The sequence below is a fragment of the Microtus oregoni genome, unplaced genomic scaffold (assembly GCF_018167655.1).
Source record: "Microtus oregoni isolate MIOR12 unplaced genomic scaffold, Mior012 000002F_ref0000024, whole genome shotgun sequence".
NCBI classification, from domain to species: domain Eukaryota; kingdom Metazoa; phylum Chordata; class Mammalia; order Rodentia; family Cricetidae; genus Microtus; species Microtus oregoni.
The window spans coordinates 86,516,012-86,540,518 of record NW_024543061.1 but is presented as its reverse complement, the minus strand read 5'-3'; the positions used below and the strand labels follow the sequence as shown (position 1 = coordinate 86,540,518).

General features: G+C 48.4%; 1 protein-coding gene across 4 annotated transcripts in view; it reads right to left on the bottom strand.

The window, feature by feature from the left end:
* Arntl2 (aryl hydrocarbon receptor nuclear translocator like 2) overlaps nt 1-23,050 on the bottom strand; it is a 43,723-nt gene extending 20,673 nt beyond the window's left edge. For 2 of the 4 annotated variants that reach the window (XR_005973298.1, XM_041640483.1), the window contains exons 1-7: nt 22,946-23,034; nt 15,173-15,311; nt 10,813-10,970; nt 9,655-9,734; nt 7,329-7,421; nt 6,267-6,381; nt 5,060-5,203 (exon numbers count right to left, since the gene is read on the bottom strand). Coding sequence is in view for 3 of the 4 variants with exons in the window: in XM_041640483.1 (XP_041496417.1) it covers nt 5,060-5,203; nt 6,267-6,381; nt 7,329-7,421; nt 9,655-9,734; nt 10,813-10,970; nt 15,173-15,311; nt 22,946-22,973 (757 nt within the window). In the remaining variant the exon portion in view is untranslated. Of the gene's footprint in view, nt 1-5,059; nt 5,204-6,266; nt 6,382-7,328; nt 7,422-9,654; nt 9,735-10,812; nt 10,971-15,172; nt 15,312-16,709; nt 17,150-22,945 lie in introns of all 4 variants that reach the window. The other 2 variants (XM_041640490.1, XM_041640492.1) reach the window with 2 other exon arrangements.
* Between the last annotated feature and the right edge of the window lie 1,457 nt (nt 23,051-24,507).

Genomic DNA, 24,507 nt, shown 5'->3' with positions numbered 1-24,507 from the left:
CTCTAAATCAGCTCCTGCACCCAGGTTCCTGCCCTGCTTGCATTCCTGCCTCCACTTCCCTGGATGATGAACTACAGGAGGAAGCGTAAGCCAAATGAACAAAAGCTGGGGAAGCTATAGAGAAAGAGGGAGCCACACAGACAGCCAAGGGGAGCCATTGTTAGCAGCTACTGTAGGAAACAGTATGGGAATTCTCCAAAAGGCTACAGTATCATGACATCCAGCTACCCCACTTCTGGGCCTATCCCAAGAAGCAAAATCAAGGTACAAAGAGACCCCTAAAATTCCCATATTTAAAGCACATGGTCACACCAGCTATGACAGGAATCAGCCTAAGGAGCCTGCCAACAGGCAGACAGGTCTAAAGGGATATGGTGTATAAGCAACAGAGTGTGGTTCACACACAGAGGAAAATGGAATCCCGTTGTTTGTGGCAAAATGAAAGAGAAAAGAGGACACCAGTAACACAAGAATTCAGAAAGACAAGCACCAGGTATTCACGCTCCATGAAAACAAGAAATAACTGGTCTACCTAGGGACAGCCCCTACCCGAGACTCTGTACCACGCAGAGTCACGGGCAGAGGGAGGTGACTGAGTGTTCATTAAGCATCTCAAGTGTTTCCTTTTTAGCCAGGTGGTGGTGGCACATGCCTTTAATCCCAGCACTTGGGAGGCAGAGGCAGGCAGATCTCTGTGAGTTCGAGGCCAGTCTGGTCTACAAGAGCTAGTGCCAGGACAGGCTCCAAAGCTACAGCAAAACCCTGTCTAGAAAACAAACAAACAAACAAACAAACAAAAAGTGTCTCCTCCTTGATTCTAAGACAGACATAAGACAACTTTCATGAGAATTAAAATGTTCTTTGCAGCATCAGGAACAGACTAAATGTTTACTATATCATCAACAAGTGTGATTTTCTTCATGTGTGGTTATAAAAACAATTTGTACCAAAATTTATAAAAAAAAAAAAAAAGAATCCTGCAGTCCTATATAAAGACCACTTTTTAGTCAGGTGAAGTGCTCCATACCTGAAATCTCAGTACTAGGGAGGTTGAGATGGGGGATGATGCACAGGAGCTCCAGAGCGGCCTGGACTACACAGTAAGACTCTGTCTCAAAAAGAAACAAGCAGGGGCTGGATTCACTACTTAAGAGTTCCTGCTGATCCTCCAGAGGGCCCAAGTTCAGTCCTCAGCATCCTCATCAGGCAGCCCACAGCTGAGTGTAATTCCAGTTCCAGGGGTCTAATGGCCTCTTCTGGCCTCTGTGGGCATTATACACACACACTTACACTTAAAAACTAAGATTAAAAACATTGCTTTAGGGCTGCCACTCAGGAGGCAGAGGCAGGTGGATCTCTGTGACTTTGAAGCCAGCCTGGTCAACATAATGAACTCCTGGCCAGGGCTACAAAGTGAGGCCCTGTCTCAAAAACAAAAACAAACAAACTTTAAAAAGATGTCAAACTTTGTTGTCATTTGAGTTTTTATTTTATTATTGAGACAGGGTCTGGCTATGTAGTCCTGGCTGGCCTTAAACTCACAGAGATCCACCTGCCTCTGTTTCTTAAGTGCTGAGGTTCAAGGCTTGATGTAGGAGGGTCTTCTATCTATCTGTTGCTTCCATTGGTTAATTAATAAAGAAAACTGCTTGGCCTGATAGGTCAGAACATAGGTAGGTGGGGAAGACAAAACAGAATTGTGGGAGGAAGAAAGCAGAGACAGGCAGACGCCATGAAGCTCCAGCCTGATATGGATGTAAGTTAGAATCTTCCCGGTAAGCCAGCACCTCTTGGTGCTACACAGATTAATAGAAATGGGTTAATCAAGATGTGAGAGTTAGCCAGTAAGAAGCTAGAACTAATGGGCCAGGCAATGTTTAAATGAATACAGTTTCTGTGTAATTATTTCGGGCATAAGCTAGCCAGGCGGCAGGGAGCCGGGTGGTGGGAAGCGGCCCACTGCTCCTTCTACAAGTGGTGCTCCAACATGGTAACTAACTCCACATAAAACCTGAAAAGGCTTAAAAAGGAGAGAGAGAGAGAGTTTAACACAGCTTTTTGCTGTTTGCGGGTGGTGTGCCGCAGAGAGATTTCCTGATTCAGCAACAGCACCATAAAAAAAGCCAGGCCATTTTAAAACGCGGCTTCTTGGGCCCTGCCGCTGGTGCAAACTCTGGCTATGGTGCATTTGTGGGCCTGGGTGTTTGTGTGTCCAGTTGGGATCAGGAGAAAAGCAGCTGAGACTATGCCAATGGTTCAGCTCTTCCTGCCTGGGCAGACAACAGAATCAGGCTTGGTCAGGCGGGAGAGCATGGTGGATTTCTGCTGCCATACACAGAGAGGTTTCCAGGCTGCGCACTGGTCTGCCTGGCAGATTAGGCTATAACTGAGATAAAAATTCTCAGAGTTAAAGTGCTGATTGTGGCTCCTACCTAGAGGTGTAAAAAAAAAAAACATGTAGTATTAAAATGCTAGCTTTCTGGGCTATGCTCCTACCACGAGCCCTGACTCTTGCGGGAGACAGAGAATTTGGATGGGGTTTTGTGAGTAAAATGCTTGCTTGCTTTATGGCAACGTGGACTTGCTGTGTGCCTGGAACTGTGCGCGGCTCAGGGGCACCAAATGGCTGAGGCAGGAATGGCTCCTCCACGCTGAACTGTGCTGATCTCAGGCAGGAACTACCATAATTATCATAATAAAAGCACAGTTAAGGTTTAGACTGGGCAGGAAACAGGCAGTACCGTGTTACTTCTACATGGCACAAGTTAAGTTTTTAAGAAGTGCTTAGCATTTTAAGAAGTACTCCTGGATAGTAAAAAAAATTACAGGTTCACAATAGGACAGATTCAGACATAAAAGACCACTAAATGGGTCACAGTGTTGGATGAGTGTACATAGGCTTGGGAGAGAGAAGAAAAAGAATATAGAGAATAAAGTTAATGCGTTAAAAAATGTAAAGTCTTTAAAGAGACAGAGTACAGATAGTTATAGATTAAAAGAAATAAAAATAAGCCACGTAAAAATGGAAAATTCACAGAGAGTTTGTATTCTGTATGTTATTGTATTTTCTTCCAATTTTTTGACTGTGAAGGAGCTAAGTACAAAGAGACATTTCATTGTGTGGATCTGCTAAGCTAATCCAACATGTGTATTATAAAGCTATCTTGACTTCAGAATTTGGATCTAAGGATATGATGCTTTGGTGAGGGTCTTCTTTTGTTTTCACAGAGGATGAGACCCTGTGGATTGCTTCTATCCCAATATGGTATGATAGACCACGCCCTCCTGAAAGATTGCTGTGAACACCTTAAGAAAATTACTTCACTCAACTGCCAACTAAGATGAACCTGGCACACAAGTTACACCATGAAAGACCTGATTAACAGCACCCCTATACAGCAGGAAGAAGTTTGGAGAGAAATAACTACGTCCATATTCCCAAATATTGTCTATAAATGTTCTTTCACATTTAAAGGGGGATATGATATAGATATGAATAATTTACATTGGTATAAATTTTGCTTTATTGGTATAAAGTTAAGGTCAATTTTGTTATACGTATATGTATTTCTGATCTTGATTAAGGTATTGTGGTTGTGTAGTTCATTGAAAAATGTAATGTATAATTAGGAAATGTAGGTTGTTAATGGATAATCATCAATAATAGTCAAGCTTGTAGTCATGTTAGATTTTCTAGATGTGTATAGATATATTTCAGACAGGCATTCTTCATATCTTTCAAAGACTACAGAATATGGCATTTAATGTTTTAAAAACTTAGGGCTTTTCATGACAATGAGACACTTCTGATCCTGGCAGCACCAGCTACTTCAAGAGGAAGATGGGCATCAAAGAGGCTCCTTATGGAGTTGGTTAGCCATTTGGACAAGAAACTGCTCTTGCCTGGACTATTGCTTAAACTAGACACAGAGAACCCACAGAAAGAGGACTGCTGAACCTGCCTAAAGGTGAGATGGTCTTTTGGGGTTCCTGATTCATGAAAGAGTCTGTGAGACATTCTGCAGGACACAGAAAAAAGTGACTGAACTGCCTTTGAAATCTCCTGCTTCATGGAAATGTCTGCTGGATATTATGGGCCTATAGGCTGAAGATGGATGCCCCAATGGTACAAAAGAACTTTGGGTGACTATACAGGCAGCAAGATGTTTCTGTCATTTCTAGAGTTTTGGAAGTTGCTTACTTCTTGTTTACTTAGGTAATATTATATACTTCTGGAGTCTTTGATGGAGTTGAAGAATGGATAGTTAAAGTTTTCCTTGGTTGTGATAAAAGATAAAATAGATATAAATATTATAACTGTAATTCTTGCTTGATAACTGTTTCGTTATATGTATTTTTGCTATGTTAAAATAAAAGCCTTCTTTTTTGTTTAAACAGAAAAAGGGGAAATGATGTAGGAGGGTCTTCTATCCGTGGGCTGCTTCACACCACCTGGCTAGCTTATGCCTGAAATAATTACATGGAAACTGTATTCATTTAAACACTGCCTGGCCCATTAGTTCTAGCCTCTTACTGGCTAACTCTCACATCTTGATTAACCCATTTCTATTAATCTGTGTAGCACCAAGAGGTGCTGGCTTACCAGGAAGATTCTAACCTACATCCATCTCGGGCCAGAGCTTCATGGCGTCTGCCTGTCTCTGCTTTCTTTCTCCCAGCATTCTGTTCTGTCTTCCCGATCTACCTATGTTCTGACCTATCAGGCCAAGCAGTTTTCTTTATTAATTAACCAATGGAAGCAACAGATAAATAGAAGACCCTCCTACATCAAAGGCCGCCAGATCTGGCCCCAAATCGAACTTCAGCTTTCTCTGCTACAAGTTCAGCAGCACCATGGAAATCCCAGACAGCAGAATGCGCACTGCTGAAGTGACAGAATGAACAACCTTGGTTTAACACAATTCCACTTAGACACTTTGTATCCTATTTCTTGCCTTGACTGTGGAATTTACTTTTTCTCTTACAGAAACTAATTAGGACCTCTTGTTCCACACCAGGCACTGAACCCCATGCTCGCATGCTCTCCTGGGAGTCCCACCTTTCTTCTTTGAGCAGGGTGAACATTGAAGCTCTTCCTTGACGGGGATTTTACAGCTCTTCATTCTAAAGAAGAAAGATCGTCTGGAGCCAGAATGCATGTGTGGTCGTCGAGTGTGCCCGGGACTGTAAAGCTGCAGAGAGGCTTTCACAGTGGTGGGAAGGAGAACAGAAAGGTCACAGGCATGCTTAAAACCCACTTCCTTCATCCTCTCTTCTTCCCTTCTCTTAAAAAAGGAAATAATCGCAGTGTACGCCTTTAAACCCAGCACAAGGAAGCAGAGGTAGGCAGATCTCCATGAGTTCAAGGCCAGCCTGATCTATGTAGGGGGCTCTAGATCAGCCAAAGCTGCATAGTGAAACTCTGTCTCAACAAACAAACAAGCAAACAAATATATAAACAAATAAAACCAAAATTATAAACTGCTGAGATAATTTTCTCCCCTTAATTTTAAAAAACAATTTATTTGTATTTTATGTGTGTGTGTTTACCTGAGTGGATGTGCGTGCCCATGGAGGCCAAGAGAGGGCATCGGACCTCTGGAGCTGGAGTTACAAACAGGTGTGGGCAGCACTGCATGTTGGGAGCAGAACCTGGTCCTCTGCAAGAGCTCTTAACTGCTGAGTCACCTCTCTGGCCCCCAAATCACTGTTTCTATGTCATAAGTAACTGCTTGGCACTAGGCATTTTCACAAGTCAAGTATCTTGGGATAATGAATACATATATTTCCCAAGCCCAGTGGTACAAGATCTTTCATACCCTAAAATCTTGGTCATATACAAAAGAGAATAAAACTACAGCAACTTTTTACCCTCAAATAATACTGTCTTATAAAAGTTTCATTTGGATTGAAAACTATAAGCAATCATATATTCCCACATATCATCTTCATGTGAATATATGTATTGCATATGTCTGTAAAGGAATTCTCTTTCTCTCTCTCTTTTTCCTTCCCTCCCTTCCTCCTCCATCCCTCTCTCTATTTCCTGTGTGTGGATAAAACCATAACCAACCGTTTTCTGTCCCTGCCCCCATGCTATGTCATTCCCACCGTGATAGACTCTATCCTTCTGAAAGAGTAAACTAAAAATAAATAAATAAACAAATAGAAGCCCTTTCTGGTGTTCATGGGGATTTATCACAGCAATGGAAGGTGACCAGTCAGGAAGTAGGGACAGTGGTAAGAACCCCGAAAGGAGAACTCACTTTTGGTGTTCACAGGTTTCTCTCTTGGGGAGACATCATAAGAAAGTTGTTCCTTTACTTTGGCAACATCTTTTGGGTGTAAAAAGTCAAACAGATTCTGTCCCATCAAGCTGCCCTGTTGAGAAAGTGGATATACACTTATATCAATGAAGTCACCTTTGGACATTTCTTCACACACACAAGATAAATGTTCCTTGTTAGAGATTGGTATTTTTCTCCCCAGTGCTGGGGCTCAAACCTGGGGCCTTGTGTGTACCAGGAGAGTGCTCTACCACTGAGTTACACCCCAAGAGGTAAACCTTCCTTGAACTTAAATAAAGATACATCATATCATGAGGCATTTACTTGGGGTTCTGGGTGACATTTGTAAATATAAACAAAAGTGCATTCTGAGGGGCTGGAGAAATGGCTCAGTAGTTAAGGGGCACATGCTTTTCTTCTGGAAGACTCAGGACCTACAGGGCAGCTCACAGCCATCTGTATTCTCGTCTCAGAAGATCTGACAGTTTCTTTGGCTTCTGTGGTACACACGCATGTATGCGGTACACAGATACATGAGCAGGAAAACCAGCACTGGGGAACATGTGCTCAACTATGTTCATAGCAGCATTATTTGTACTAGCCAGAACCTGGAAACAACCTAGAAGCCCCTCAACCAAAGGATATACCTGGGCCCTGCACAGAATAGCATCACACAATCACAGAATTTTTCTGGAATCTTTAAGATTTTCAATAGTGGCAATAAGAACCAGAAGGACACTGCATTTATTCTTGCTCATCCAACCTCATTTTTCTACAACTGATGTTGGTAGGGACCGAAACACAGTCTTCTCAAATACTAAGGACTTAGAGGATTGTTCTCTAAGATGAAAGGCCTTACTTCTCTGAGGTTTCATAATAAATTCAAATACTCTTTCTAAGAAAGAATTCACCCTTCTACTGTCTTCCTTCTCTCTCAAAGCTCTGACTTAGCGGCAAAGGGAAGGATGGGGTCAGACACAGCTTCAAGTTAGGATTTGTTTACAATAATCAGGACCACGTGAAAACACCATGGTTTGATACCTGATCATACTGCAGCGTTTTGGAGATGGACTTAGATACGAAGAGAATCCTCCCTCTTTCACATCCGACCACGAACAGGAAACCTTCTGCTGTCTAGGATCAATACAAAACCCAGACTGAGTCATTTCTCCTGCACCTAGTCAGCGTCGGAGGAGAGACGTGGCTCTGAAACTCTCAGAGCTGTGAAGACAGCCGGCAAACCCCAGTCTAAAATTATCATATGACATACAGAGAACGTCAAATTCAATTCTAAAATGTTAGCTATAGACTATTTTGTTGGTATCTGATCATCAAGCTACTTTACATGTGTGCAGGGTCATGGAACACGGTCCATGATGGGGAAGAAGAGACATCACGGGGTTAAAGGAGAAAAGGAGAAGGTAACGGAACACATGTGATGTGAAAACAGAAGTGGGGACCATTTGGGGCAAGAAAGGGAACAGGGGAGGGTGGGAAAGGCTAAACCAAGTACGAACATACATGTGTGAAAATGTTACAGTAAAGTCCATCACATTATATGACAACATTCCAACATAAAATCACCTTCGCCAGAGTTCAGTCTGCTACACAGAGAACCCTGTGAAGTTCTTAGAACACATCACTTGCTACTGCTGCTACGGCCGTGCTATGCAAACCGGGAGAGGAAGGGTTGACTCTGTGTATGTGTGTGTGCGTGTGTGTGTGTGGTCAGCATGTAAGTCTGTGCATCGAGTATATGTCTGTTGTCCATGGAAGCAGAAGAGGGCATCAGATCACCTGGAACTGGAATTATAGATGGTTGTGAACCATCAGGTTGGTGCTGGGATTTGAACCTGGATCATCTGGAAGAGCAGCCAGTGCTTTTAACCTCTAAACCATTTCTCCAGGCTGGTACCCCCCAGGGAAGCATTCTCTCTCTTTTGTAATAGTCTTGTGTGGCTCAGGCTGGACTCAGACTTGCTATGCCGTCTAGGACAACTTTGAATTTCCTCCAGTCCGGACGCCTGCCTTCATCACCCGAGCGCTGGGGTTCCAGGCATTCACCACCACACCTGTTTATGCAGAGCTGGGGTCCGGAGCCCAGAGTTGTGTGCAGCTAGGCAGGAACTCTGCCAACTGAGCTACCTTCCTGCACTCCGACTCGTTCTTAAAACAATCAACAGGAAGAGTTAGATGACGTGTGCTGGGGAGAGCTGAGGTAACAGGAAGCAGCGGGTGAGAAAAGCGCCCCATGACTATTGGCTGGGCCTCCAAAGCCCTCTGCATGATTATCTAACATCGCCCTGTATCCCCAAAACCCATTGTCAGGGCAAGCGAGATGGCTCCGTGGGAAAAGACGCTGGCTGCCAAGTCAGATGCCTGAATTTGAATCCTGGGACCCACATGGTGGAAAGAGAGAACCAACTCCCCCACTGCTCTCTGATCTACACATACACGCACATGCCATGACATAGTCCCCTCCCCCTGACTGTTCTCTGATCTACACACACATGCCCATGCTATGACATGCATCCCCCTCCCCTTCAGGTCAGTGTAATAAAATGATTTAGATTAACCCTCCAGGAGCTAGGGTGCAGTTCAGAAGTTCAGGATACTTGCTGTTCTCTCAGAGGGCCTGAGTTACTTTCCAGCTCCGACAGCAGGCAATTCAAATGACCTATTACCCATGCTCCAAGAGAGCCTTCTGTCCTCAGGGTGTACCACACACACAGAGAGAGGGAGACACAATTCAACCCACCTATAACCCATGATCCAAGAGAGCTCCTGTTCTCAGGGTGCACCCCCCCCACACACACACACAGAGGGAGACGCAATTCAACCTGCCTATAACCCATGATCCAAGGGACCCTTCTGTCCTCAGGGTGCACCCCACACACACAGAGGGAGACACAAACACATATGCGTGAATAAAAAGTAAATCTTAAAGATTAAGTTAAAATAAGAGTAACTTTTTTAAAGTTAAAGAAAAATTAACAAAACTATAACATGCACCTATGTCATAGTACGAGGCAAGACTGTCAATCAGACACCAAATTTTCTGCTGTGGAGCCTAGAAAGCCCCACCTGTGAGAAAATGAGGCCATGACAGCAGCCCTCGGAAGGCTCTGAGGAGGTGGTGACCAGAGCTGAGGGGGTGTCTCAGGTGTGAGGGGGTGTCTCAGGTGTGAGAGGGTTGTCTCAGGTGTGAGAGGGGTGTCTCAGGTGTGAGGAGAGTGTCTCAGGTGTGAGGAGGATGTCTCAGGTGTGAGAGGGGTGTCTCAGGTGTGAGGAGGGTGTCTCAAGTGTGAGAGGGGTGTCTCAGGTGTGAGAGGGGTGTCTCAGGTGTGAGGAGTGTGGAGTCACTTACTTTGAGGATCAAGTGACTGAGCTCCTTATCCTGAATAAATGAAGGTCTAGAATTATCTCCTAAGAAAGACTCTGTCACACCTAAAAATAAATAGGCCAAAATTACTGAAAATACAGAGAAAGAAATTTAGTAATTGCTCAGTGTGCACTGTGCACAAGCGGCTGCTGTCACAATACAGTGACCCCTCCCTCTTTCCTCTTCCTTCTCCCTCCCTCTTTCCTTCCTTTCCTCCCTTCCTTCCTTCCTCCTTCCCTTCCTTTCTCCTTCCTCCTCATTCCCTTCCTCCTCCCTCCCTCCCTTCCTTTTCTCCTCTTCCTTTTTTTTATTGTTATCTAGGGCCTCCTGTATTCTGGGCTGGCCTTGAGTTCACTATGTACCCCAGGCTGGCCTTGAACTCCTGATCTTGCCTCCACTTTCCGAGAGCCAGGACCACAGGTGACCGCCACCACACTCAGGTTATGTGGTGCCGAGAACCCAACCTGAGGCTTCCTAGGCTCTAAGCAAACACTCCAGCAACTGAGCTGCCTCCCTGGAGTGTCTCTGCAGTCCAGGGTGACCTTGTACTCATGACAATTCTCCTGCTTCTGACTCCAGATTGCTGAGATTATAGGCGTGAACCACTAAACCTAACTATTGATTTAATATCCAAATAATACATAGAGAGTAAGAGCTTGAGAGAATAAAATGTACACAAGCCTCAGGAGTGGGTAAAAGAGACTCTCATTTCTCAACAGACTCATGGAACCCAGATCTCCAAGCACAGAAAAGGAAGTCCCAGCAACCGCAGTCTGGCAAGGTTGCTGCAGGGTCCACAGAACACCCCTTTCTCCGAAACCCGTGCTCTGGGCTCGGCTTTACAGGCAGAGATCTAAGCAGGAACCACTAGGTGGCAGTGTGCATCCGAATCATACTTTGTTTGCTTTGAGACCAGGTCTCTGGAGCCCAGGCTGGCCTTGAACTACTACTAGTCGGCCAGTCCCGGCCTCCATACTGGGATTTTCGGTGTCTGACAGCCTGTCTTCTCACATGAAGCCAAGGGGTACAATTCTGCAAGGGCGTGGTCAGGTGGACAGACATCACAGCCAGGACCAACCCCAGACTGACAGAGTGCTCTGTATGGAGACCATGATGCCCAGCCTGGAGCAGCCCTGTCCTTACCTCTCAGAGACCGCAAGTACTGCACTGCCCTCCTCAGGACAGTGAGCTTGTCCAGTTTCCGGGCCGCGGGGCTGAGTGGAGGGATCATAGAGGACAGCTCCCGAATTAGATGGTTCATCTTGTCTCTCCGCCGCTTTTCCATCTGTCTGTGAGCGTCCCTGACGGGGAGGAAGAACCTCCTTGGCTAATGTTCACCCCTTCGCCCAGAGGCACTTAGGGTGCTGGGGCCCACTGCACTCAGGGTGTGGCTGCATTTACACGGAAGTCCCCCTCCCTCCTGTGGAACAGCATGTGGCCTCCACACATCAGAGCTGACCAGACACTACTGTCATCCTCACTTTATTATCCAGCTCCCGATTGTGTCTAGAAAGTGCTCGAGCCCTGCGCTGACAGACACCAGTACTGATTCTAGTGTTGTTGCTGTGGTTTTTGACCCTAAGTCTTCTGTTCTGAGAATATCATCATCACCATTATCATCACCATCATCATTATCATCACCATCACCATCACCATCATCATCACCACCATCATCATCATCATCACCATCATCATCATCATCACCATCATCATCATCATCATCACCATCACCACCACCATCATCATCATCATCATCATCATCACCATCATCATCACCATCATCACCACCATCATCATCATCATCATCATCACCACCATCATCATCACCACCATCATCACCATCATCATCATCATCATCATCATCATCATCACCATCATCATCATCATCATCATCATCATCATCATCATCATCACCATCACCACCATCATCATCACCACCATCATCATCATCATCACCATCATCATCACCATCACCACCACCATCATCATCATCACCATTATCATCACTATGGGGTGCCTGCCGCAGCACACAGACGGGGTTCAGATGACAGCTCTGTGGAGTTGGGGCCTTTCCAGCTTTCACAGGATCTAAAACTCAGGTTGTCAGGTTGAAGTCTTTGCCCCTGAACACCCCGCCATCTTGGAGGTCTTCACTCCCCTCTGGCTTCTGTGGTCCTGCTTCTCATCCTGCTTGGTTCTCCTTGCTCAGCCCAGCACCTTAGACTCAGCTTCCCTTCTCCCTAAATATTGGTGTCATCACAATCCTCTGCTTGGTCCCTGTCTCCCAAGATGCAGAGCACCCTAGCAGAACGCCCCCTTCCTAGGTTCCGTGGTTCCCAGAGGCAGAGCGCCCTAGGAGAACGCCCCCTTCCTAGGCTCCATGGTTCCCAGAGGCAGAGCACCCTAGGAGAACGCCCCCTTCCTAAGGCTCTGTGGCTCCCTGGTTTGTCCTTACCTTCTCCCTCCAGCCTTTGGAAGCAGTTCAGCCCCTGAACACTTCCCAAGAAATCTGCAACTAAAGAAAATCCAAACCAGAGTCATCCCTCATCTGTCCTGTCAGACTCCTCCTCCAGTCCTGCAAGCTCCTCCCTCCATGTGGTGGTCCTTGGCTGGTGGCACATGGAGATTTATCCTCAACCTGTTCTTTTCCTCAAAGGGTCAAACAGTCATGAAACTTGGTAGAATATATATATCATTCCATAGTTGCATTTCTTTCTCTTCAACCCCCACCAGCCCCACTCTGGGGCCCTGCGCTGCCCACAAAGCCCTTTAAACAGAGCTTCCTCTTGATGTTTTCCTCAGCTAGTTTGTGCTATCTACACTTGCAGAATTGCCATTCAACAATCTTCACCCATTGGATATTGCTCTCCTTCTAAAACACAACTGGTCTCATCTGCTTCTCCATCTCTTAACTCCACGAGTTGTCACATAGTAGGTTTTGTTTTCTTGCGGGGGGGTTGTTTCTTTGAGGACTAGAGAAATGGCTCAGTGATTAAGACCTTTGCTGTTCTTGTTCACAGGTGACTCACAACTGCCTATAACTCCAGTTCCATGGATCTGACACCCTCTTCTGGCCTCTGTGGGAACTGCACACATGGGGTGCACATATATACATCCAGACAAACACTCATATACATAAATATTTTTTAAAAATATTATATTATTTGTTTCTGTGAGTGTGTGTGTGTGTGTGTGTTGTGTGTACGTGCAGGTTGGAGGCCAGGAAGAGGACATCAGATTCCTTGGAACTGGAGTTACAGGCAGCTGTGACTCACTTGTGGGTTCTAAGATCCAAACTTGGATCCTTAGAAAAAGCAACAAGTATTCTTAACTGCTGAGATATCTCTTTATCCTACATAGTGGGTTCTTAATAAATGTTGAGTGACTACATAGCACAAGACCTTGGCCACAGCCCCTTTGAGAGAATCATCTCTCCATCCAAAGCTGGAAGTGTTCTTGATGAAAGAAGACAGGTGAAGGGGCTCGGGGGAAGGTTTCCCACCGTGGTTCCTGCCATGGATTCTGACCAGGAAGGAAGGAGGCCTTGGCTCACCCCTGGGATGGTGCAGCTCACTGTCACCTGACAGGACTTGGAATAACCTAGGAGACACCCTCCAGCTCGTCTACAAGACTATTCCTGGAAAGGGTTAACTGAGGAAGGAAATCCCTCTCTGAATTATGCAATTCAAGGCCAGCCTGAACTACAAGGGCCATATAGTAAGTTCTAGCCTAGATAGTGTTACATATAGAAATTGAGTCTCAAAAAGCAAAAAAGACCAAAAACCAAAACAAAACAAAAAAGCTACACACATACACACACTCACGCACACTCTCAGACACGCACACACACTCACGCACACACTCACGCACAGACTCACACACACACACACACTCTCACACACTCTCATACACACACTCACGCACACACATACTCTCAGACACGCACACACACTCTCACACACACACTCTCACACACGCACACCTAGTAGGAACTCTCATTTGTTATCAGCTGATATCTCCAGATGAAGGTAACTGTCCTTGGCCAGCTGCCCTTATCCTGTACATCTTGTTAACGGGGAGAAGTAGAGAATACAGAGTCAAACCAGGAAGAAATCTCCCAGTCATATGCAACTGACCGGAGAACTTCTTTGAGGCTTTTGGTTGAACCACACCAGTATCACTGTCCTGGGGACCGAAGCTAAAAGATGGAGGATCCTGGTGAGAACCAATTTAAACAGACCTGGGAAGTTTGCTTGTATTCTCCTCTCTAACTCAGAATCTGCCCTTCTGGGAGGGTGGGAAACTGACCCCAGCTTGCCCACTCCCACACAGCCAGCGCTATCCCAAGAGTTGTCTAACCGGTTTTACTGTATAAACCTAGCTTTGGGGGGCTAATGAAAGCATCTTAGGCTACAAGGTGCATAGGAGAGAGGGGCAGGTTGAAGAATGGCTCAGTGGTAGAGCCCCTGCAGTGAGGAGAGGGGTGTGGCTCAGTGGTAGAGCCCCTGCAGTGAGGATAGGGGTGTGGCTCAGTGGTAGAGCCCCTGCAGTGAGGAGAGGGGTGTGGCTCAGTGGTAGAGCTCCTGCAGTGAGGAGAGGGGTGTGGCTCAGTGGTAGAGCCCCTGCAGTGAGGAGAGGGGTGTGGCTCAGTGGTAGAGCCCCTCCAGTGAGGATAGGGGTGTGGCTCAGTGGTAGAGCTCCTGCAGTGAGGAGAGGGGTGTGGCTCAGTGGTAGAGCCCCTGCAGTGAGGAGAGGGGTGTGGCTCAGTGGTAGAGCCCCTGCAGTGAGGAGAGGGGTGTGGCTCAGTGGTAGAGCTCCTGCAGTGAGGAGAGGGGTGTGGCTCAGTGGTAGAGCCCCTGCAGTGAGGAGAGGGGTGTGGCTCAGTGGTAGAGCCCCTCCAGTGAGGATAGGGGTGTGGCTCAGTGGTAGAGCTCCTGCAGTGAGGAGAGGGGTGTGGCTCAGTGGTAGAGCCCCTGCAGTGAGGAGAGGGGTGTGGCTCAGTGGTAGAGCTCCTGCAGTGAGGAGAGGGGTGTGGCTCAGAGACACACATCTTACCTAGCTCGCTTGGGGTCCTGGGTTTATTCCCAGCAACACACAAACAAGCAAACACTGAGATCTTCATTATCTAGCTGGCTTAGTAGCTATGGAAGCAAGAGCTTTATGAGATTAACTGAGTACAGATCACGGGGCTATTCTGTAACCGATGGGTTGGGTGGCCAGTGAACTGACCGGGAGACAAACATGCATGAGTGTTTTGCTCCTGGTGCAGTGTTTTGATAAGGGAAGAGGGGAGTTAGCCGTGACCATGAACATTACATACTGATATAGATATTATACACCGACATCTCATTCAGATTCTGGCTGACCTTCCTGGACAGCCCTCACCACCAGTCCTGGAAGGCAAGATCAGGGACAGGTACAGTAGGCAGTGACCAGCCGCCACGCAGCCACAGACTTGGAAATGACTGAAAGAGTTTATGGGGTTGGAACAAGGCGCACTCACTGGGCCGGGTCCGAGTCACTTCCTTTGCGTTTCCTCGGAACCTCCATGACAAGGGCGCTGGCAGGTCCAGGAGCCGTGAGTTTCATCATGTGACTGGAAACCATAAGAGCATGGCTGTGGCTGTCTACCGGCCCTTTACCTGTGCATGAGGGAGCAAGGAAGAGGGTTTCAGACACTAACTTTCACCTTAGGCATGATTGTATCACACAATTCATACAGTAGCTCTGTCTTGATATCTGAAAACTCAGCTAAGAGAATCATGACGGGAGGAGAAATCTCCTTTATTTGAATTTAGAGAATTCAAACATGAGTTTGAAATGTGTGTGTTCATTCACCTTTGGAAGTTTATTGTGTGACAGTAAAACAAGTACACGGGACCAGATCCCCTAGCATTCTCCTGTAAGCCACGATCTGGCAATGTGTGCACACCAAGAGCAATTGTCACATCACAGAGACAAGATCAAGTGGGAGGAAGTGAGGACAGACCTCACCCAGGGTCTTTGATGTTGAGTGTCAGGGAGGCAGAAGACACGGCCAAGACTGTAGCGGAATTCGTTTCACTGACCTCCTGCAATGACACGGGCCATCCCTCCCATCCACATCACCAGCACGGTGTGCAAGCCGATTTAGGAGCCGGTCAGGTCAGAGACACATCAGGGAGTTTCACGTACACTGAGTCTGGCCAAATACCTCAGAGGAGGCCAAACCTACTGTCCTGTCCGGTGGCCTGCAGCCATGACTAACTGTTATGGGAAGGGGACTTAACTGGTGGCCTGCTGGCAAGCAATCTCCACAGAAATCCTTCCTCAGAAATCTTAAGTCAGTGTACTCCCTTGCCTCGAGCACACCTTTGGCTCAATTCTGCTCTTGTAACCCAATCTTCCCGAAGCAGGCTTAGCAGATCCTGGATAACATCACTTTGTTACCCTCAGTCTCTCCTCGGTTGACCCCACGGGTGCTCACGGCTGCTGACACATGAGAAATAGGCAAAGAGAAATGGAAAAACTCACAGCAATTATATTTTTGTTGTTTGTTTTTGCTATGTCTGCTTGGGTTAGCCACAGTTGTTGTAATAGGAGTGGCGGGCTACGTTCCTGGTATCCGGCCACCTGCACGGCTAGCTTTACCGGAAATAATTACACGGAAACTGTATTCTTTTAAACACTGCCTGGCCCATTAGTTTTAGCCTCTTAACCCATTTCTAATAATCTGTGTAGCATCACGAGGTGCGCTTACCAGGAAAGATCTTAACCTGCATCTGTCTGGAGTGGGAGACCCATGGCGACTCCCTGATCAGCTTCTTTCTCCCAGCATTCTGTTCTGTTTTCTCCGCCCACCTAAGGGTTGGCCTATCAAATGGATCTAGGCAGTTTCTTTATTAATAAAAAATCACTCCCACATCACACAGTTCCCAGCAGCACGATCAAACAATGACCTCTAGATCTGACTAATCCCCATCACGGGTGCACTATGGTCAAGGAAATGCTCCCAGGTAGACTGGAAGGAGCTGATCTACTCCAAAGGGCCTGGGACACACCTGAGGCTTCCCTGGGACAGCGGCGGCAGAGACCCTCAGCCTGCCGGCAGACAGTCACCCTGCAGGTTCCAGGCTGGTCTAGCTCCCTGCATCACCTTGCATGCCAGCTCCCTGCCAGTCACTGTAAGAAGGCTCTGGCATCTCTGCTCCTCTGGCTGTGCCCAGACACGTGCATCTGCCCAACATCACCCCATTGTTAGGTGAAATTGTTCAGAATCCCTCAAAGCCCTGGAGGCCGGCCAGCAGACAGGTTCCGTTTCAGTTATCAGCACAGCGCAGAAATGGCACCATCGGAAGGACTGCAGGTATTGAAGGAATGTAATCCAAGGTCAGGCAGAAAGGTTACGTGTTCTGGAGGCCAGCTGGCCTGGGTTCAGGCTCTGGCTCAGCAGTCTTTCCCTTAGGACGGAACCTAAGTTCTCAGCTCCTCAGCTGTGCATCTGGAACACAGAATAAAACAGGGCTGTCCTCAGGCGGCTACTGCAGAGCTGGCGGCTACAACTCAGGAGGTGTTCAGAGCATCCAGTGAGAGCCTGAAACGGTGTACTGGGTGTTTGTGGAGGTGGGGGGATGCGCGAGCAAGCACCAGCGAGGAGGACTGTAGCCACTGAGTCATGAGAAATCGCTGAGCTGTGATTCAGAATCCAGTCACAGTGACACAGCCCAAAGAACATTTCTCTGACGATGGCTTTAGAAAAAGCATTTTGCCTAACCCCAGGTCAGACGAGAGCAGGACAAAGCAGTTCTCAGAACCTCAGAGAAGCCAACCCGTCCCAGACCTGGTGAGCCCCACACTGAATAGCAGCCTGCAGGTCAACGTCAGCAGGGCTTTCTGAAAGGCCTAGGGCAGATCTCTGAGATAGACAAGAGTCGGGGCTTCACCTGAGAAACCCAGCCCCACAAATACAGTTCCCTCAGGTTCTGAGCAAACAGAGATCACTGTTGGCCAATGGGATAATTAATGTGAGTGAATCAGGCCATGATGGCTCTACCAAGCCAGTTAAACTTGAGAGACAGAAGAGGAATCTATCAGTACTCACAGAAACATTTGCATGCCATTTCAAAGATAGTCAGTTATTATAAAAATATGAAGGAGCCTGAAAAAGAAACAGCAGGAACATCTTTCGCACGCATTTGTTTTGTTTGTTTTCAGGTAGGATTTTGTGTCTAGCAAAACTTGACCTTGACCATGAACTTGAAATCCTCCTGCCTCAGCCTGCTGAGTTCTGCACCTGCCAGTGTGTGTTTGCGGGTTTGTGTCACCAAACCCAGCATAACAAATACTTTAAAAGCAATAAAATAACCCTATCATTTACGTCCTTAATACCACTGTTTCCATAGTAACAGTGATGCCCAGAATCTAAAATTATTGTCAGCTCCTTGAGAAATCAGTAACAAATCATTTCTAAATCTTCCTCTAAATAGCTTGCCCTTGAAACATCTTAAATTCTGAGGTGTGGATTTGACGCCCCCTTCCCATCAGCCCTTTTGCTTCCTGTCACATGTCTCAGAGGTAACTGTGGTGACCATGTACAGGAAGTAATAAGGACCAGACAGATGGCTCAGTGGGTAGAAACACCTGCTGCAGACACCTGAGGTTTGAGCCTGATCCCTGGAACGGTCAGTGAAGAATTGACTCTTGAGAGTTATCCTCTGACCTCTACAAGTGTGCCATGCCATGTGTATACACAAGCGCGTACACACACACACACACATACACATACACAAACATGAAATAAATGAATGAATTAGAAACTTAAAAAAAAAGACGTGCTAACGCTTTAAGGAAATGTTATACGCTAATATCTAGGGAACACCGTGACACAAGGGAATTTGGGTCTGGTCGCTGTCCTTGAAGGCAACGTGGTTGCCTGGGAGACCTTTTAAAGCGGTGGCAGCCTGCTAGGGCGGCAGTCCTGTTTGTCTCCATGGTAACACAATGACCTTTGTCTGCCGCGTAAACTCAAAGAAGTCCAGTTCTCCAGCCGAGGAGCTGGTACACACGCAGAGAACGAAAGCTGGCCTGGAGGCTGGGGTGTCGCACCTGATATTTCACCAGAACACCCCTCGGGCCCCCATAATCTTCTGTCCCTTTAGATGTCTACAGGGTATTCAGCAATGTCACCCGCGTTTACAGCATCCTAGCTTCAAACACCTGTAACGCCAATCACAGTATTGGGGGGGGATGGGTCAGCAGAATCCCGAGTTCAAGGCCAGCGTAGCCTGTGATGCGAACAGACCGGGAGGGGCAGGTACCTGCTTCCCTAAAGGCTGTCATGGGGACAAACTAAGTAGTTCTGAGAAGGCTTTTGAAAGAGGGAGTGGGAAGTAGCCTGAAAGACGTGAGTGTTGCTTTTCCGGAAAACCCAAGGGAATGAGCGGGAGATGCCCGCGGAAGGACGGCCAGGCCAACCCGCCCGCCCTGTGTGAGAGGCACCCCTCTGCTCTCCCGCCTTCGCCCCCAGCCTCAGGTTCAGCTCACTCCTCGTCCAGGGTGATGAACACGCTGCTGCCAACCAGGAACCACACAACAAAAGGTGCACGCGTCTTTCATTCTGGAGAAACCTCTGTCCCTCAAACGGACTTACTGGGTTAACTGTCCACACGGCGGGGACCCTAACGCCACACAGCGAGGCAACTCCAGCAAAGCTGGTTTCCTTTCCAGAAAGAATGCAAATGCTGCATCCTCCTGTCGCCCGCCATTTTCCGTTGTTCCTATTCTGTCCCCTGAACGCGCCGCACCATCTCCTCTCTGCGAGATACCCACTGCAGATACTAAAGTGCTCCCTCTTCATAAACTAGACAATGTCTCCCCAGTTTTGAGAGGGGGCCTTGTTCTCTGTGGTTAGCCTATCGGGTTTTGCTTTGTCTTGTCAATATGATATAACGGCAGCCCATTTCTGCTGTGGTTTGAACGTGAAATGTCCCCATAGGCTCATGTGCTCAAACACTTGGCCCCCAGGTGGTGGCGCTGTTTGTTTGGAAGGTGGTGGACCCTTTGGAGGTGGACTCTCACTGTGGGCGGGCCTTGAGGTTTGATAGCCAGGCCACACTTCCTGTCTGCTCTCTGCTTCCTGTGGACACAGGGTGACCGACCAGTAGCCTCACACTTCTTTGGCCATGCCTTCTCTGCTGTGGTGGGCTGTGTCCCCTAGAACCGAAAGCCAGAACAAACCAGTTTCTGAGTCATTTCTTCTATGACACATTCCTAAGGAGAGAAACCTGGAATGTAAGCTCTCCTCCAGCCTAAGCCACTACTGACGTCTCTAGGCTGAACTCTGGTTTCAACAGTGCATACTTGGTGGGTCTTTCATGAACGAACCAGCCCTGCCCACACCTAGAGCGAAGTTCCATTCACTTAAGAATCTCTGTCGGGCACTGGATAGGAAAAGGGATCAGAGATGGGAAGGACGGGTCAGGACCAACTCTGCCCTCCTAGGACCTGCATGCCGAAGGTGGAGCCATGAAACCAGCACAAGCAACATGCAGCAAACAGGAGAGCAAGACAGAAACACTGCGGTGTGAAAACAGGAATTCGGAGGGGCTTTTGTGGCAGAGACAACGTCCTGGGGTCATGAGGGAACGGGAGATTAGAATGTGTGGAAGCTGGGGCCCTCCACACAGCTTACAGCCGTACCCGGTCACTGCCACCACCCGTGGAGTCAGGGGCTTTAGTCCAATTTTATAAATAAAACTGGAGCTCAGAGAAACAAAATAAGTTAGCCAAAATCACTCAGCTGGTAAAAATGATTTTCCTAAACAGATCTCTACCATAAACAAACAGGAAAGAAACGAAGCTTGTGGCCCAAGATTCAAGTCCAGAAAGAACTCATAGGCCTTGAGAGTGGGCTCTCTTGTGGTGGGGCATGAGCTTGGCAGGCACAAGGTCCTGGGTTTGATCTGCAGCAGCAGCACCACCACCACCACCACCACACATACACAGACACACAAAGACACACATACACACACACATGCACAGACACACACACTGCAAAAACATACCCAGCAGATTCTGCAAGACTGTGTGAGTTTTGTATATGAGTGTTTCGCTTGTATGGATGTCTGTGTATCCCTTGTGTGCCCTCTGTGACCCAAGAGGCCAAGGCACCAGTCTGCCTGGATCTGGAGTTACAGAGGGTGGTGAGACACCACATGAGTGCTGGGATCTGAACTCAGGCCCTCTGCAGGAGCAGCCAGCGCTCCTCACCGTGGAGCTCTTTGTCCAGCCCTTCCCATGCACCTCGACCTCACCTAATTCCGGGGATCTCATGAAGCAGAACCTCCTACTGTCCCCACCTTCCAGAGGCGGTGCTAGATTCTGAAAGCGGGGAGGAGCAGGGCACAGATTGGCACACACCAGGGCAGGGCGGGCAGGTGCCTCAGCTTCCCTTGGGTCAGGCAGGCTAGCACTGAGTCCCCGATAGTGCTGAGTGGGCTCTGGGGCTGACTCATGACCTGGATCCCACGCACCTGAGAAGCTCCTGCTTTCACCATGCTGAGAGCACCCAGCCCATCCTGGAGTAGCTTGTGTGAGTCATTCCTGGAAGAAACTTCGGAGGACGCACCAGGAACAGCAGCTTATGCGAAGCAGAATGGGACACCAGTTTGGGTTTCTGAGTCATGAACATGAACTTGAGCCACTGCAGTTGAGGGCCCTCTCCCTAGCTCCACGGGTTCTGGAACCATCTCCCCGGAAGAAGCGCGCCGCTGGGCAAGCAGGCTCATTCTCAGCATTTACCCCACAAGCTGGTCCCATAAAACGGTAAGGGAGCAAGCAGTTATGTTTGGCTCCTCTTCACTTTTTGTGGACAACTTCAAAGCAGCCCCGTAGTCGTAATTTTTTTCATACAATGTAAGCCGAACTGTATGTTGTCCCACAATCCAGCAGGAGTAGTTTTTAACTTTTGTTTTCCCATGAGCACTTATTTCCAAACGGAGGGGCTTGCAGGCAAAAAGGCAGGACCCTGCTTGGCGTCTGGCATAACGACCTGTTTTGCAAATTTCCGCAGTAGAGCCGAAATGACGACAGACTTAGAAGACTCTCGCATAGTGGGCAAGTGACCCTAAACTAAAAGAAGTGTTTAGTTGGTGCTCACAGACCCTGCTAAGCATCCCAAATGCTGTTGTAGCTTGTTACCCCTCACAGTCACAGGCCCTAGAGGCCGAGGAAGTCGTCAGTCCCATTTTACAGGGAGGAAAATGCACCCAGGGAAGAGTGAGGAAGGGACCCTCTTTCAGCAAAACTGCTTTGAGCTCCACACGAGGCCTCTGAAAGGCCACAGACAGACTCCCCACCGTTTATTAAAATCACAGCAGTCGGGTAGAAACAGGCCTGCAGCCAGCACTTGGAAAGCAGGTCCAGGTTGAGACGGTCTTACAGCAAGTTCCAATCCAGCCAAGGGCTACCCAGCAAGAAACCACTACGTCAGTCAACCCGGAGTCATATCGGCCTCTTGACTTCTGCACCTGCTTTTACTTATTGTTTTGTTTTATTCTTCTGTCTCCCACCTGCCTTAAGTAACAGCTTTTTACGATTATCATCTGTGAAGTAATGGCCGCGGTGTTCCAAGGAAGACACCTCCAAGTTTTACCCAAGAGCGAGAGAGGACAAATGAGGCTAAAACCCCAACAAGACTCACAAAACGAAAAGGAGCAAGTTGAGGTTACAGCGCTGGCCCGGAGTCCTGGGTTCGACCCCTGGCCCCGGAAGATAAAAGGATTTTTAACCCACCCGCCATCCCAAGCCCACTGCCGGCTTTACTACCGAGGCTAAAATGAGATTGCCAGGATGCCGCTCTCCCCGCCAGGATGCCGCTCTCCCCACACTCCCCAGACCAGGACTTGGCACTGGGACGCAGCAAGAGCCTCCTGCAGCATCCTGGAACCCGCTGCTTCTTTCAGAGAGGCGCAATCCGGAGCCGCCGGATGCAGAGGATGCAGACGCCGGGCGCGGGGGACTGTGCACACAGCTCACCCTCTGCAGGGCGCGGCCGGGACCCGACCTCGCACCCGGGACTCAGTCCCCGAGGCGCTGCACCTGAGCTGGGGCTGCGGGCACCCACCGCCTTGACCCACTGCCCTCAGATGAGACCCTGGTGTAGACATGCAGGAACTCCCACCCCACCCCCCCGCATGCAGTAGGGATCCTGGCTTCACTAAACGGGGACTCCCAGCATAGGGGCCGGCCCGCCATCGGGTATACCCCGGCGCTGTCGGGGTCCCTGAAAACCACTCACCTGGAGCCTCAGCCCTGGCTGCAGCCATCGCGAGCCCCGCAGCCCCGCGACTTCCATTTGCGATCCGGGCGCGGGCTCGGCCACCGAGGCTCCGGTAGCCCTCGCCGGCTCGGGGCGGGACCAGGCATCCGCACAGGCGGAGCTTCAGCCGACTGCCCCAGCCAACAGGCTGCAGCCGGCACGCCCTGGGAGGCGGTGGGACCGCTAGCGGGAGGTGGAGGAAAGAGGAGACCCCTGCGTGGTGCCAGGACAGGTCCGCGGGCCCGGCCCTTTTCTGGCTCTAGGCAAGCGCCTAGCTGTGGACTTTCGGGTGTGGGTGTCAACAGCTGTCACGGGGACTCCTGCAACAGTTAGGCACAAATGCAATCAAGGCTTCTTGGAGCGCTCCACCTCCCTTCATCCTACGCTACGCAGGTACCCCCAGCACACACTGGGTCCAGCCCGCTGGTCGCGAGATGGATTCCTTGGGTAGAGTCTGCCTAGGTAAAGCAACAGCAGTGAAAACGACAGGATTTGGCACAGGCCAGCTGGGTCTCCGAGGACTCAGCTGCAGACTCTTGCTGGGTCCAGAGGGCGGAAGGTGTGGCCCTTCTTAGCTACCACAGGGTGCAAGTGAATTCCCTGTCACACGCAGAGACACCGAATTATCAAAACTCTCTCAGTTTCCCAAATGTCAGCAACACGGTCCAGAAAGGACTCCCAGAGCCCGCGAGCTGTCCTAATACCCACCTAAGTCTCCACAACTTGCTTAGATTCCTACTGCCCAGACAAAATGCGTTGTTCAGAGAGGAACCAAGTCTCCACTTCCGCAGTGAGACAGAGCTGTGCCCCCTCTTTACCTCTGTCACTCAGCCACTCCCTCAGCCTCTGCTGGAGCTGAATGAGCACCCGTTCATTCCTGTTTCCTCAGTGCGGGAGAGGCTCAAGCGTGAACACTGTAGAACGGGAGCGAATCTTTACTAACTAAACACCTGATGGGATTAGGATTTATGCCACATAAAGAATCCAAAAGACAAAATGTCAAGAAATCAAAAAACCTAATTCAGGGGCTAGAGGCACAGAGGAAGCAAGATGAGAATGCCTCACTGATAAAAGGTACCAAGCCACATGGCTGACATAGACAAGAATAATGGGTTAAAGATGTAAGAATTAGTTAATAAGAAGCCTGAGCTAACAGGCCAAACAGCTTATAATTAATGTAGGCCTCTGTGTGTTTATTTGGGACTAAACGGCTGTGGGACCTGGTGGGACAGAAACCTCAGTCAACACACCCACATGGAGGTTTACAACCAGAACTCCAGGTTCAGAGAGATCAGCTCTCACCCTCTTCCGACCTCCACAGGCTCCCGTGGTACACATAAATAACACTCAGGCAAAACACTCACACACATAAAGACAAATCTTTTTTAAAAGCCCAAACAATAAGTGAGCTAATGAAATGAACAGCCGGTTCTCAAAAGATGGGGTACAAATGGCCAAGAAAAGTAGAAAAGTGCTCAGAAATGCAAATTCAAACTATGCTGAGATTTCAACTCGGCTAGAACAGAAGGATGTGGCAGAGG